Source organism: Ovis aries, chromosome 15, assembly GCF_016772045.2.
Source record: "Ovis aries strain OAR_USU_Benz2616 breed Rambouillet chromosome 15, ARS-UI_Ramb_v3.0, whole genome shotgun sequence".
Classification (NCBI taxonomy): domain Eukaryota; kingdom Metazoa; phylum Chordata; class Mammalia; order Artiodactyla; family Bovidae; genus Ovis; species Ovis aries.
In genome coordinates, this window is record NC_056068.1 from 17,372,395 (window position 1) to 17,389,104 (window position 16,710).

The window sequence follows — 16,710 nt, forward strand, 5'->3', positions numbered from 1 at the left end:
TTTAGGTCTTTAATCCATTTGAGTTTATTTTTGTGTATAATGTTAGGAAGTGTTCTAATTTCATTCTTTCGCGTGTAGCTGTCCAGTTTTTCTGGCATCATCTATTGAAGAGACTGTCTTTTCTCAATTGTATATTCTTGCCTCCTGTGTCATAGATTAATCAACCATAGATGCATGGATATATTTCTAGGCTTTCTACCCTGTTCCATTGATACATATTTCGGTGTGTGTATGTTTTTTTTAATATCAATATCATGCCAGTACAGTATTGTTTGATGACTGGACTTTGTAGTATGGTCCAAAGTTAGCAGGAAGCCTGATTCCTTCAGCTCTACTTTTCTTCCTCAGGAAACATTGAATTTTTTTAAGGAAACATTTAACCAAGGTTGAATTCTTGGCATAAATTCTACTTGGTGATGTTGTATTAATTCTTTTTGTATATTCCCTGGATTTAATTTGCTTATGTTCTGTTAAATATTTTTGTTTATTTTGGGGAATGATTTACCTCTTTCTGGCCTTTGTGCCTTGAATAATTTTCATTTTTGTGATATCTTTATTGTTTTCTGATTTTAGGATTATGTTGGCCTCATAAAAAGGGTCGAGAGTTATTCTTTCCTTTTGTATGATTTTAAAAGAAATAGGTTAATTGTTATTACTTCTTCCTTAAATGTTTGGTAGAATTCATTGGTAAAACCATTTGGGCTGATAGTTTTCTCTGTGGGCAGATACTGACTACAAGTTCAATTTCTTTAATAGATACAGGGCTCTTCAAATTTTTAAATTTAATCTCATTTTAGTTTTGGTTGTGCTTTTTAAGGCATATTTTTTCTCAGTTGTCAAAATAATATACACAAAGTTGGAAGTTTCATTATCTTTTTCTCTTTGAAAATATATTAAAACTTTTTTTCTAGAACTGTTTGAGAGTAAGTTGTTCATTATTCCAAGTACAGTTGTGTATATTTTCTACAAATATAATCCCAATACAGCTATCAAAATAATTAAAATTGACTTTGATGCATAATAACCATCTACTCAGATCACTAAGCTTAGTGACCATATTGTATTCTTTGTAGCAGAAGGATACAGTACACAATTGTGTTTCACATTTAGTTGTTGTATTTCAATGGACGTGAGTTTGAGTGAACTCCGGGAGTTGGTGATGGACAGGGAGCCCTGGCATTCTGCAGTTCATGGGGTCGCAAAGAGTTGGACATGACTGAGCGACTGAACTGAACTGAACTGACCTTTTCCTTTGGTCTGGAACCGTCTCTCCTTTGACTCTTGTTACCTTGACATTTTTGAAGATTACAGTCCAGATTTTTTATGAGATGTTCGTTAGTTTGAGTTAATCTGATGGGTTGTTTTTTTTGTTTGTTTGTTTGTTTTAGATTCAGGTTTGCATCTTTGGCAGAAGTGAAAGTCTATTATTCTTACTGCATTTTTTGGTTTTGTTTTAGCCATGCCACATGGCTTATGGAATCCTAGTTCCTCAACCAGGAATTGACCCTTGTCAGTGAAAGAGTGGAGCCCTAACCACTGGACAACCAGCAGTTCCCTTACTGCATCTTATCTAAACGACGGTGCATGATTTTGATTTATTGCAGTATCAGTTTTATTTAGTTTGGTCACCTGATTAAGTTGTTGCCTGCCACACTTCTCCACTCAGTTATTTCCTTTTCTTTTTGTAATTAGGTATTTGTTGACAAGTACTTTACAACTGTGTAAAGATTCCATCAGTTCAGTTCAGTTCCGTTCAGTCACTCAGTTGTGTCCGACTGTTTGTGACCCCATGGATTGCAGCACGCCAGGCTTCCTATCCATCACCAACTCCCGGAGCTTGCTCAAACTTATGTCCATTGAGTTGGTGATGCCATCCAAACATCTCATCCTCTGTCATCCCCTTCTCCTCCTGCCTTCAATCTTTCCCAGCTTCAGGGTCTTTTCAAATGAGTCAGTTCATCATGTCAGATGGCCAAAGTGTTTGAGCTTCAGCTTCAGCATCAGTACTTCCAATGAATATTCAGAACTGATTTCCTTTAGATCCCATCATTGCTTGTGAAATTTTCAGTTTGTACATGGATATATCATCTCAGTATGGATTCAGTTTACTATTACTATATTTATTCAGTGGGTTCTCTTCTTTTTGTGGCAGGGTGCTGTGCCACATGGCTTACAGGATCTCAGTTCCCAGGCCATGGCAGTTAAAACCCTGAATCCTAACCACTAGACCACCAAGGAACTCTCATTTTGTTGTTGTTATTGTTCAGTTGCTAAGTCCTGTCAACCTTCTACAACTCCGTGGACTGAAGGATGCCAGGTTGCTCTGTCCTCCACTGTCTGCCAGAATTTGCTCAAATTTATGTCCATTGAGTTGGTGATGCAGTCTAACTATTTCATTCTCTGCCACCCTCTTCTCCTTTTGCCTTCAATCATTCCTAGCATCAAGGTCTTTTCTAGTGAGTCGGCTCTTCACCTCAGGTGGCCAAAGTATTGGGGCTTCAGCTTCAGCCTCAATCCCTCCGACGGATTATTCAGATTTGATTTTCTTTAGGATTGATTGGTTTGGTCTTCTTGCAGTCCAAAGGACTCTCAAGAGTCTTCTCCACACCATAATTCAAAAGCATCAATTCGTCAATGATCAGCCTTCTTTTTTGTTGTCCAGCTCTCACATCTGTACATGACTACTGGAAAAACCATAGTCTTGACCATACCGACCTTTGTCAGCAGTAATGTCTCTGCTTTTTAGTATGCTGTTTAGATTGGTCATAGCTTTAACTCCCAGGCAGCAAGTGTCTTTTAATTCATGGCTAGAGTCAGTGTCCTCAGTGATTTTGGGACCCAAGAAAACAAAATCTGTCACTGCTTCCACTTTTTCTCCATCTATTTGCCATGAAGTGGTAGGACCAGATGCCATGATTTTAATTTTATTCATGATGAGTTTCAGGCCAGCATTTTAACTCTCCTCTTTCACCCTCAACAAGAGACTCTTTAATTCCTCTTCTCTTTCTGTTTTTAGAGTGGTATCATCTGCATATGTGAGGTTGTTGATATTTCTCCCAGGAGTCTTAATTCCAGCTTGTGATTCATCCCAGCCTGACATTTTGCATGATGTGCTCTGCATAGAAGTTGAATAAGTAGGGTGACAATATACAGCCTTGCTGTACTCCTGTCCCAGTTTTGAACTAGTCAGTTCTTCCATGTCTGGTTCTAACTTTTACTTCTGACCCTTATACAGGTTTCTCAGAAAATGGGTAAGGTGCTCTGGTACTCTCATCTCTTTAAGATTTTTCCACAGTTTTTTGAGATCCACACAGTCAAAGGCTTTAGCATAGTCAGTGAATCAGAAGTAGATGTTTTTCTGGAACTCCCATAATTTACTTTTATTTTTTATTTTCATTTTCAAATTATCCTAGGTTTCACAGTGGCAACTAGTTTCTGAGTCCTTTTAACAGTAAATTCTTCCTTTCTTTTTGGCACATGAGGTTTCCAGATTCATTTTGCAATTTACGTTGTCTGGCCACAGGATTAGCCATTTTGACAACTCTGACAAAGTCCTAGTTGATTTTAGTGGATGTTGGTATTTAGAGAGCAAAATCTGGTGCTGGGTGTATTCATTGGTATTGTTGCTTCACTGGTCTAGTCCCCCTCAGTTGGCAAACTAGGGTAGGGATGCACAAAAGCATTTTAAACTATAGAACCTGGCTTTGTTTCTTTGTGGATACACGCTCCACCCTGCTAAGGCTCTGACTCCCCCAACTGGGCCACTCCCTACATGAATGCCTTCCTCATCCAGCTGGAGCCTTAACACTTCCCCTTTTGCCTTCCCTTTGCGTGGACACCCTCCTTTCTTATTTGTTCTCTCGTACTCCATGCCTGGCCACTCCTTCTCATCCATATACCCCTTGTCTGTTGGTTTTTTGCTTTTTTTAAAAAATTCATTTATTTAGCTGCACCAGGTCTTAGTTGCAGCATGTGGGATCTAGTTCCCTGACCAAGGATCGAACCTGGGCCCCCTGCATTGGGAGCTGAGAGTCTTAACCACAGGACCAGCAGGGAAGTCCCTGTCTGTTGGTTTTTGACACCTGGATGCTACTCCTTTCTAGTGAACGTCTAATTTGCCAAGCTTAGGCTCTAACACCAGAGAAGGCAATGGCACCCCACTCCAGTACTCTTGCCTGGAAAATCCCATGGACAGAGGAGCCTGGTGGGCTGTAGTCCATGGGGTTGCAAAGAGTCGGACACTATTGAGTGACTTCATCTTCATGCATTGGAGAAGGAAATGGTAACCCACTCCAGTATTCTTGCCTGTAGAATCCCAGGGACGGCGGAGCCTGGTGGGCTGCCATCCACGGGATTGCACAGAGTCGGACACTACTGAAGCGACTCAACAGCAGCAGCAGCAGCAGCAGCAGCAGCAGGACTTCCAGGTGGTCCATTGGTTAAGAATCTGCCTGCCAATGCAGAGAGCACAGGTTCGATCCCTGGTACAGGAAGATCTCCACATGCCATGGGGCAACTAAGCCAATGTAAAACAACTACTGAGCCCACATGCGTTAGAGCCCATGCTCTACAAGAGAAGCCACCACAATGAGATGCCCTCATGCTGCAGCTAGATAGTAGCCTCCACTCCTTGCAATTAGAAAAAGCCTGTGTGCAGCAGCAAAGACCCAGCACAGCCATAAATAATTTTTTTTTAGTAGAAGTAAAATTAATCATTCCTGAGTTTATAATTGGAAGGGGAAAAAAGTTACATCTACTTCATTAGACAAAAAAATTTTGCACATGCATGTTTTATACACATACACAATATAATTATGTTGTTTTGTTATGTTGTATACTTATAATTTCTGATAATGGTTAAATTTTATATATATATACACAATTTTTAAATGTTGAGTTTAAATATATTTACATATATAGCTTAGAGAAGTAGGGTAAAGAATAAAAGACTTTCAAGCATAAAATACAATACGCTGTTTTTAAAGTTTTGTTGGGAAAGTGAAATAGTGATATAAGTTCATTGTCTAAGGAAAGTTTGTTTAAAGTTTTTTTTTTAATGGATAATGATAGATATATCACTGTGAAATTTAGGTTACATTTTATATGTTTCAAAGAGTAAAGTAACAGTTTTATTTTAATCTATTTTTAATTGATGTTCTGAGTCAGGTCAGTAAAAAGCAGAAGAGGATATTGTGTGACATCTTGCTGATAAGTTGAACACTGAGTGCTTTAAAAAATTTTTTTAATTGTTAACTTATAAGTATACAAGGCTTCCCTGATAGCTCAGTTGGTAAAGAATCCACCTGCAATGCAGGAGACCCTGGTTCTATTCCTGGTTCAGGAAGATCTGCTGGAGAAGGGATAGGCTACCCACTCCAGTCTTCTTGGGGTTCCCTTGTGGCTCAGCTGGTAAAGAATCTGCCTGCAATGTTGGAGACCTGGGTTTGATCCCTGGGTTGGGAAGATTCCTTGGAGAAGGGAAAGGCTACTCACTCCAGTATTCTGGCCTGAAGAATTCCATGGACTGTATAGTCCATAGGGTCATAAAAAGTTGGACACGACTGAGCGACTTTTGCTGTGAGTATACAAGGATTTACACAGTTTTCAATAGTGTTTTAGCAGCATCTGAATAAAATCTTTTAAAGATTATTGGCAAAGCTGCCTCTAGAATGAGACTAGGAAGCGTGTAGCTCACAAAATTCAAGGAGGTCTCTCTCAATATTCTGTAAGTGTACTTACAGGAACCCAAGAGTGAGTGCCTTCTTGAGCTATGCAACCTCAGTGTAGACTTCCTTACCCTAGTCCCACTGGATTTATAGAACATAACAAATCTGTGAAAAATTGGCTTTAGAAAAAATTTTTGCAGATTGAATCATTTTTAATCACCTGCTTTTAATTTGTTGTTTAGGGTGGGATTAAAAACTCAGCCTGAATCAAAATGCCCTGAGCTGCTTGCCAATTACTGTGACATGTTGCTAAGAAAAACGCCATTAAGCAAAAAGCTAACCTCTGAAGAGATTGAAGCAAAGCTTAAAGAAGTGGTACGTAATTTTTTCTAACTTCAAATTTGAATTATGTTTGAATTTATGATTATAAATAAAAATTTTTAATTTTGATTATAAAGCTTTCTGTGATAGCATCAGTTTTTCTTTAAAGTATATACCTATAAGCAGCTAACATTATAAAATTTTGCCAGTAAAGACATCTTTGGTTTTTTTACTGAAAATTTTTACACTATAGCTGTCAGAAAAGGAAATAGCATTTAATTTTTCCCCTTTCTTGATTCTTTTTTAAAAGTCAATTAAATTCTAACTCCTATTAAAGGACAGCAAAAGGAAAGACAGAGCTAGCTGGTGGTGTTTGGATCCCCCAGTTGAGAGACTGGGAGTTTTTCACTTCTTTTTTGGGAGGGCCCAAAATAGATAACTATGGATGAATGAGTATAGATAAAAAGTTAGTTGCTTTCATATTTGTTTATCTCTGCTTGTTGTCGTAATATGATATAAGCCAAGGACATCAAAGAGGAAAAAATTAGTAAGTGAAGATGTAGAGAAAGTATAGACCAAAAGTGTTAGAAAGGGAATACTTTACCATTTCATGCCAGTCAGAATGGCTGCTGTCCAAAAGTCTACAAGCAATAAATGCTGGAGAGGGTGTGGAGAACAGGGAACCCTCTTATACTGTTGGTGGGAATGCAAATTAGTACAGCCACTATGGAGAACAGTGTGGAGATTCCTTAAGAAACTGGAAATAGAACTGCCTTATAACCCAGCAATCCCACTGCTGGGCATACACACCAAGGAAACCAGAATCAAAAGAGACACATGTACCCCAATGTTCATCGCAGCACTATTTAGAATAGCCAGGACATGGAAGCAACCTAGATGTCCATCAGCAGATAAATGGATAAGAAAGCAGTGGTACATATACACAATGGAGTATTACTCAGCCATTAAAAAGAATACATTTGAATCAGGTCTAATGAAGTGGATGAGACTAGAGCTTATTATACAGAGTGAAGTAAACCAGAAAGCGAAACACCAATGCAGTATATTAAGGCATATATATGGAATTTAGAAAGATGGTAATGATAACCCTGTATGCGAGACAGCAAAAGAGACAGAGATGTATAGAACAGTGTTTTGGACTCTGTGGGAGAGGGTGAGGGTGGGATGATCTCTGAGAATAACAATGAAACATGTATATTATCATATGTGAAACAGATCACCAGCCCAGGTTCAATGCATGATACAGGGTGCTTGGGGCTGGTGCACTGGGATGACCCAGAGGGATGGGATGGGGAGGAAGGTGGGAGGGGGGTTCAGGATGGGGAATACATGTACACCCATGGCAGATTCATGTCAATGTATGGCAAAACTAATACAATATTGTAAAAATAAATAAATCAAAAAAAATAAAAAGGGAATACCCTGGTGGTTCAGTGGTTAGGACTTGCCACTTTCACTGTCTGGGCTGAGGTTCGATCTCTGGTCAGGGAACTAAGACCCCCCCCCGAAGCTGCACAGCACAGCCAAAAAGTGGGGTGGAGTGGTAGTTAGAGGGCAGATTAGTGTCAGAATAAAATGAAGAAGAAACATAGAAGAAAAAAATATAGGGGGGAACCACTGATTTTCATATAAAGTTTTGTCACATTTTATATAAAATCTCAAAAATTGATGTTTCTAGGAACTAAAATGTTATTCGGTTATAGTCTCAAGTTTGCTAACTTCTTGAAGAAGTATTAAAGTAGTCTATCAGGACTGGTTGTTTTTCAGAGATGGGCAATTTAGTAGGCCTCTATCTGTATATGCTTATATAAATCTCTGAATTTTGACAAGGGATATAGAAAGGTCCAAGTGAGAGAGGAATGGCTAAGAGTGTATGTATATTGAAAATAACTTTGTTTTCTATACAGCTCTTGGTACTTAAATATGTACAAAACAAAGATGTTTTTATGAGATATCACAAAGCTCATTTGACACGACGTCTTATATTAGACATCTCTGCTGATAGTGAAATTGAAGAGAATATGGTAGAGTGGCTAAGAGTAAGTAAAATTTTTAAAACTATTTGATTTTTTTTTAAAAAAAAAAACTATTTTTTTTCTTAAGATAGCATATGGTTCATATGTATTTGTAAGTAATGTATTTTGGTGATATTTTCATATTGAAGAAATAGGGAATTGTTTTGTTAAAATACTGTACTATTATTAATCTGAATTTGCATTGACTATGTTTTTAGTGTATTTATAAATGGTGAACTCAGTTTCTGAAATTAAACTTTTTATTTGCAAAAAAAAAGAAATAGGGAATGTTTTATAAGAATATAGCATCAATTATATAAAAAATATTTTGTTAATAAAGAGCAACTTTGCTCTTCCTTTGCTTCTGTTGTTTCACTCTTTTGTATCTCCACCCTCATTGAACTGACCTTATTAAATAAGCTAAAGGACAAATCATTTCAGTTTTAAGATAAGTTTAGTACTAAGTATTTAGCCATTGAGAAGTTTGTAAATCACCTATAAAGGAAAAAGAGCCAGTACATAAAAGGTGATGGCTTATTTATGTTAATCAGTACTCATTATGGTCAAATTCCCGTATTAAAATGCTTTAAATCTGTTCCTTTCAGTTCATTTTAGTGGAATTTGAGTTATATTAGCATACCATAAGTGAATGTCTTTCATTTATACACATGGTGTTATATAATATTATATTAATATATGATAGTAAAATATGCATACAATTGTATGTTTGTATTATATATATATATGCTTTTCATTTATATGTGTATTTCACATTAAAGATTTGCAGATAGCCCTGCTTTGCATGGTAGTGTGGGATAGTAGAAATTACTGTGCAGGTTATCTTAATATAAACAATCACTGGGAAATTATTATTCCCAGTGTTTTATGACTTAGAAATTTTTGTCAAAATACTAGAAACTCTTACTATCTGTTATAAATTATAGGAAAAAGAAAAATTAGTAAAATTAATGTATTTAGTATACCATGTAAATATTTAAAACAAACTTTGTAATTTAAAGTGATTTTTTCTTTGTAAAAGTCTTAAAGAGTAGTTAGGAAAGTATTTGAAATTCACGTGTCTGATATTGTATCTAGAATATATAAAGAACTCTTACAACCCAACAGTGAAGACAATCAGTTAAAAATGGACAAAGTGTTAGAATAGACATTTCCTCACAAAGATATGCAAATGTCTAATAAGTGCATGCAAAGATGTTCAACATCATTAATCAGTAGAGAAATGCAAATCAAAGCCACAATAAGATGCCATTTTACTTTCACTGGGATAGCTGAAAATTCAGACCATGACAAATATTGGCGAGGAAGAGAAGAAATTGGAACCCTCATGCATTGCTGATAGGAGTGTAAAATGGTGCAACCACTTTGGAAAACTTACAGTTCCTCAGAAAGCCAAACATAGTGTTGACCTGGCAGTTCTACTCCTAGATAATTCCACTTACGAGAAATAAAAGCATATGAACACATAAAAACTCGTACATGAATGTTCATAGCATCATTATTCATAATAGCTAAAAAGTGAAAACCCAAAGGTCAATCAGCTGATAAATAGATAAAATATGGTTTAGTCTAATATAGTGGAATGGTCTAGTTGTTTTCTCCATTTTCTTCAATTTCAGTCTGAATTTGGCAATAAGGAGTTCATGATCTGAGCCACAGTCAGCCCCCGGTCTTGTTTTTGCTGACTGTATAGAGCTTCTCCATCGTCGACTGCAAAGAATATAATCAGTCTAATTTCGATGTTGACCATCTGGTTATGTCCATGTGTAGAGTCTTCTCGTGTTGTTGGAAGAGGGTGTTTGCTGTGACCAGTGCATTCTGTTGGCAGAATTCTATTAGCCTTTGCCCTGCATCATTCTGTAATCCAAGGCCAAATTTGTCTGTTACTCCCGGTGTTTCTTGACTTCCTACTTTTGCATTCCAGTCCCCTATAATGAAAAGGACATCTTTTTGGGGTGTTAGTTCTACAAGGTCTTGTAGGTCTTCATAGAACTGTTCAGCTTCTTCAGCATTACTGGTTGGGGCATAGACTTGGATTACTGTGATATTGAATGGTTTGCCTTGGAGACGAACAGAGATCATTCTGTCGTTTTTGAGATTGCATCCAAGTGCTGCATTTCGGACTCTTTTGTTGACCATGATGGCTACTCCATTTCTTCTGAGGGATTCCTGCCCACAGTAGTAGATATAATTGTTGTCTGAGTTAAATTCACCCATTCCAGTCCATCTTAGTTCACTGATGCTGAGAATGTTGACGTTCACTCTTGCCATCTCCTGTTTGACCACGTCCAGTTTGCTTTGATTCATGGACCTAACATTTCAGGTGCCTATGCAATATTGCTCTTTACAGTGTCAAACCTTGCTTCTATCACCAGTTCCATTCACAACTGGGTATTATTTTTGCTTTGGCTCTATCCCTTCATTCTTTGTGGAGTTATTTCTCCACTGATCTCCAGTAGCATATTGGGCACCTATCAACCTGGGAAGTTCATCTTTCAGTGTCCTATCTTTTGCCTTTTCACACTGTTCGTGGGGTTTTCAAGGCAAGAATACTGAAGTGGTTTGCCATTCCCTTCTCCAGTGGACCACATTTTGTCAGACCTCTCTACCATGACCTGTCAGTCCTGGGTGGCCCCTATGGCATGGCTTAGTTTTATTGAGTTAGACAAGGCAGTGGTCCATGTGATCAGATTGGCTAGTTGTCTGTGATACTTAACATTCTCCAAGCCAGGCTTCAGCAATACATGAACCGTGAAATTCCAGATGTTTAAGCTGGTTTTAGAAAAGGCAGAGGAACCAGAGATCAAATTGCCAACATCCACTGGGTCATCAAAAAAGCAAGAGAGTTCCAGAAAACATCTATTTCTGCTTTATTGACTATGCCAAAGCCTTTGACTGTGTGGATCACAATAAACTGTGGAAAATCCTGAACAAGATGGGAATACCAGACCACCTGACCTGCCTCTTGAGAAACCTGTATGCAGGTCAGGAAGCAAAGTTAGAACTGGACATGGAACAACAGACTGGTTCCAAATAGGGAAAGGAGTACATCAAGGCTTTATATTGTCACCCTGCTTATTTAACTTATATGCAAAGTACATTGTGAGAAATGCTGGGCTGGAGGAAGCACAAGCTAGAATCAAGATTGCCGGGAGAAATATCAATAACCTCAGATATGCAGATGACACCACCGTTATGGCAGAAAATGAAGAGGAACTAAAAAGCCTCTTGATGAAAGTAAAAGAGGAGAATGAAAAAGTTGGCTTAAAGCTCAACATTCAGAAAACTAAGATGGCATCTGGTCCCATCACTTCATGGCAAATAGATGTGGGAACAGTGGCTGACTTTATTTTCTTGGTCTCCAAAATCACTGTAGATGGTGATTGCAGCCATAAAATTAAAAGACGCTTACTCCTTGGAAGGAAAGTTATGACCAACCTAGACAACATATTAAAAAGCAGAGACATTGCTTTGCCAACAAAGGTACATCTAGTAAAGCCTATGGTTTTTCCACTGGTCATGTGTGGATGTGAGAGTTGGACTGTGAAGAAAGCTGATCACTGAAGAATTGATGCTTTTGAACTGTGGTGTTGGAGAAGACTCTTGAGAGTCCCATTGCCAGGAGCTAGCGTGAGGAACTCCGCCTGTGGCAAAGGTCACGATGAAGGAAGCTCGGCATATGCAAAGGTGGGATCAAGCCTCAGGAGACCCCCTGTTTCCGAGTATCTACCCCCAAAACCAAAGTCTGCCTACTTTACTGTTTTATGCCCTCACCTACACCTCTGACTTTACAGGGGGCTGTCCCCCACCACCTCTCTTGGAGAAGGAGTTAACGTACAGCTCCAGTTAATAAAAATTCCTGGGCGTGACAAGAGTGTTTCAACTTACAAACTCCTCTGAAGGTTCTCTAGCCTGCCTGAGCAGGTTTGGCCGGCCACATGTGATTGTTCACAGCCTCCCAACCATGAGAGGCATGAGATGCTTTAAACTTTCTAAATACAGATTCTTTTGAGAAGTTAGAAAATTATTAGTATAGTGTAGTGAGTTGATTAGGAATTATATTGGTGAAGGGTTTTTCATTTGTTGAGCCAATATTTGCTGCTAAATCTCCATATTCCCTGCCCTTATAATGAATATAACTAGCTTATAGGAGAAATAAGTATTAACCTTTGATATTAATCATGTTAAACCTTAGGCTAAGTAAATTCCTTTCTTAATTGTAACCCACTACACCTTCACCCTATAGGAATGCAACTTTATCTGGTACATTCGGAGGGTGGCACCTGGTTTAAGAAAAAATCACCCCAGGAAAAAATAAGTTTTCTGGTTGACTGAACGTTATCAGAAAGAAAGGGTCATAAAATGTTAGCAGGCCCCCTGGCCAGAAGATGATGTAAAACCCCTAAGACCTTTTATATGAAGCACCTGATTTTGATAAAGGTCAGGTCTGCTGACCCCGCATGACTCTGTATTCTATCTCTATGTGTAACAAAAAGTATATAAGTGAACCTGAAAAATAAAGAAAACAGATCCGTTTCTGGAAAGACTGGTCTCCTCATGTCGTTCTTTCTCTCACTTTCTGGCTGAGTTCCCATCTGGAGCGTGGATGCTCGCCAAGCCTACTAATTTTGCCTGGGCTTCTAAGATCTGGCCGGGGAGGCCTTAGTGTCTCCTCTCCTTTGGGAGAACGGGAGGACGCCTGCGGCCTACGTAGGTGGTGCAAACCTCTTGTCTTGAGGTTTTATTGGTATTCCATGTAAACCAAGTTATTCAGCCTCTTTTCTCCACTTATTTTCCTACTACACTATTCTTTCCTAATCTCTCTTTATATTTCTAATTAAATAGTTCTTTCTTAGGACGCCAACTCCATCTCCCCTTTGAAGTCCCTGGACGCACCTGGGCTGGACCCCGGCATCCCATGGACTGCAGGGAGATCTAACCAGTCCATCCTAAAGGAGATCAGTCCTGGGTGTTCATTGGTAGGACTGATGTTGAAGCTGAAACTCCAATACTTTGGTCACCTGATGCAAAGAGCTGACTCATTTGCAAAGACCCTGATGCTGGGAAAGATTGAGGGCAGAAGAGAGGGAGATGACAGAGGATGAGATGGTTGGATGGCATCACTGACTCGATGGACATGGGTTTGGGTGGACTCTGGGAGTTGGTGACAGACAGGGAGGCCTGGCCTTCATGGGGTCGTAAAGAGTTGGACACGACTGAGCAACTGAACTGAGTTGAATATCTTCGGCAATAAAAAGAAATTAAGTACTGATATATGCAACATGGATGAACTTTGAAAATCCTATGCTAAGCAAAAGAAGCCATTCACAGAACACCACATACAGTTGTTGTCTGTCACCCAGTCGTGTCTGACTGTTTGCAACACCATGGACTGCTTGATCCCAGGCTTCTATGGCCCTCACTATCTCCCAGAGTTTGCCCAACTTCGTGTCCACTGCATCAGTGATTCCATCTGGCCATCTCATCCTCTGTCACCCTCTTCTCCTTCTGCCTTTCCCAGTGAGTCTTTTTCAGTGAGTCCGCTGTTCACATGAGGTGGCCCAAGTGTTGAAACTTCAGCTTCAGTATCAGTCGTTCCAATGAGTATTCAGGGTTGGTTTCACATACAGTATGATTCCCCCAATATAAAGCAGCCAAATGTGTTGAGACAAAAAATAAACAATTAATAGGGAGAGCGTGGAGCTGAGTTCCCCAAGCAGCGCCTAAGCTTGCTTCTAGGATTCATTCCTTGCCTGAGAGCTTTCTTCCCTTCATCTCATACATTTGAAATTTTATTTGCCAAGATGGATGCTAGCGAGAGGGATTCTGGGACGTGGACAGACACTCGGTGTCTCCTTTCAACCTTTCCCGAACTCTTCAGTTAAAGTTGCAGGTATTGTCCCTTGGATCCATCATACAAGGGTGAAGAGAACATACCACGCAGACCCAAAAAACTCTTGAGTGGACTACACAGAGGGACCTCGCTGATCCTCGAGAGACTAAGACCATCCTTAAGAAGAAGGAAATAAGATCCTGGACAAGCCCCTTCAGGATGAAGCCTCACAATCAGCTCCTGCTGCTTGGCCTCATCAACATGATTTTGAATTTAACTTCTGTTTCAACTCAGGACAATGTTTTCATCTAATGGGCACATTCCTATGCAGACTTCCACAACACTTCCAACTGCTGGGTATGTAGGGCTATGCCTTTGTCAGTGATGGATGGACTTCCTTGGTGGGTGTCACCGCTCTGCCAAGGAGATTTTAAACCACTCTGCTCTTATTCTGGGATGACAAAAAGAGACTTTCCTCTCTCTTGTCAATCATAACCTCTCCTTGCTGTCTTGGTGTAAGACCTACAGTCAATAGACTCAGGTCATGGGGTTACATTTGATATAAATGCCAGTGTAACAAAAGCCTAACCTACAACAACCGGCAAATCTACCTTATGTACATGCTAGATGGACAAGATCCGTGTTTCAGTGGTATGAGTATATTGCTGCCTTATTTGTACTCTCTATAGGGACAACAGATATCATGATTAAAGTAGAGGCCTTGACTAATTTCACAAAACAGGTCCTCCTAGATAGAACAAAAGCCATCCCAGCCTTAAATGAAGAGCAACTCCAAATGAGAAAAGCGGTAATTCATAATAGAATGGCTTTGAACATACTCACAACTGCTCAAGGAGGGACCTGTGCTATAATTAAGGCTGAATGTTGTGAATACATTCCTGACTTATCTGGCAATGTATTGACTGCTTTAGATGACATGAAAAACCAGGTGAAAACAATGTCAAATGAAAACATTCCTGTCTGGACTTTGGTTCTATCTTGGGTGAAAGGTGATTGGTGGAAAACTATATTTACCACTGTTATAGTTGCCTTGATAGTTCTGCTTTGTGGACCCTGAATTTTACAATGTAGTAGGAACTTTGTAACCCTTTGTTGATGTCATTCTCCCAAATTGGTGGTCAGAGAGCCAGGGTGCAATATATCCCTATGAATGATGCTCATAAAATGAGTTAAGAGCATCAAGAGGGGGGAATGAAGAAGGAATTCATAGGGCCTGGACTCCATCTTAGGCCTGTTCATGCTGATCATGCTTGGCCACCTTTCCAATGGACTCTGAACTCTGTGTTTAGTGCCTATAAAAACAGCAACAGAAGGATAAGACCTTCACCAGACAGGGGAACCTTGAAGATTGTATCTAGGTTACTCATCGCCTAAGAGAAAACATACACTAGTCACCCCTTCCTCCAGACAGGCCATAAACTTTTCTGTATCTATTGGACTGTAGCCTCGGATTTATTGATTATTGGCTAATTGTTTGACTGTTTGAGCACATAGCACGTGAATGATGGGGTTATTGGGATTGTATTTTCCTTGATTTATGTAAGTCTCAAGGAATTTGGAATGGTGGGTTCAGAAACATACACATGGGGTATAAAAGATTTTCACAAATGCTGGTCGGGGTCCTTGGCTAAGAGGAGACACTGCCTTGGGCCCACCGGTATAATAAACTGCACTCCACTAAAAAAAAAAAAAAAAAAAAAAGCCAATTTCCAGAAATGGAAGAGTGGAGGAATATGGTAGTGATCGCTAGTAAGTACCGAGTTTCTTTTTGCAATGATGAAAATGTTCTAAAGTTAGATACTGGTGATAGTTGCATAACTCTTTCAGTATACTAAAACCTGATTAATTGTATACTTTAAAAGGACAAATTTTGAGATAGATGATTTATATCTCAATACCAGTGTTACTAAAATGAAGAGTAGTTTGACTAGTACTTACTTTCTTGTCATGTGAGTGACAATTTACTTAGTGAGCACCTTTTGTTTATTTTGAAGAGTTGTCATAACTCTTTGTACGTTTGAGTCACCTTCCAAATTTTGGTTTTACAAAGTTTTCTCTGGTATCACTTCCTCATATATATATATATTTTTTAGTCAATATCACTTTTCTCATTTATGTTGGTTATTTGCCTTCATTAAGTTTCTATACCTGCATAGTTAGAGTCTTTCACATTGGCATTATCAACAGACAGTACAGTCACCATCAGCTCTTTCTTCTAAAGCTCCATTTATGTTCTTCTTTATTTTCAGTACAATGTTATTTTCTCTCTTTTTTGTCTGTATTTTTATCATCTTTCTTGACTTCTCTCAGTTATGCATTTTTTTGTAAAATATCACATGATTTATCAGTTGAGGACATGGATGCAACAAAGCTACATCTTTGCTGTGTGTGGGTGAACTGAATAAACAGATGACTAACAGATTTTGAAAGAAATACTGTGATTGGTCATTGATGGATGTGCTCTGTTATTTGTTAGTGGTTTGTATGATGAAGAGCTAGAAGTAAAGTTTGAGCTTTATGCGTTATTCACATTTAATGTATAATGGTAATTGAAAGTTGAGCAGTATTGTTGAGGTACTGGTATTATTTCACTATACTGTGGTACCTGAAATTCATGCATTTTAGAATGGTGCACAAAAAGCCAGGATTGCCTGTATATTCTGTGTAGTCTCAAAGAATAAAATTTAATAGGTATTAGATTATAAATACTCGGTAAATAGAAGAAGAATTTTGTATTAAAGCATATAAAATTTAGTTTCCATTAGAATTTTTCCTAATAGTATATCATTTATTACTTCTTCTGTCTTTGGTTTTC

The 16,710-nt window shown here is 38.7% G+C and overlaps 1 protein-coding gene across 3 annotated transcripts in view; it reads left to right on the top strand.

Moving 5' to 3' along the window:
* CUL5 (cullin 5) overlaps nucleotides 1-16,710 on the top strand; it is a 126,509-nt gene that overhangs the window by 98,692 nt on the left and 11,107 nt on the right. For all 3 annotated transcript variants that reach the window (XM_042232881.2, XM_004015998.5, XM_042232882.2), the window contains 2 exons: nucleotides 5,909-6,041; nucleotides 7,916-8,047. In XM_042232881.2, the coding sequence (XP_042088815.1) occupies nucleotides 5,909-6,041; nucleotides 7,916-8,047 (265 nt within the window). The remainder of the gene's footprint in view (nucleotides 1-5,908; nucleotides 6,042-7,915; nucleotides 8,048-16,710) is intronic.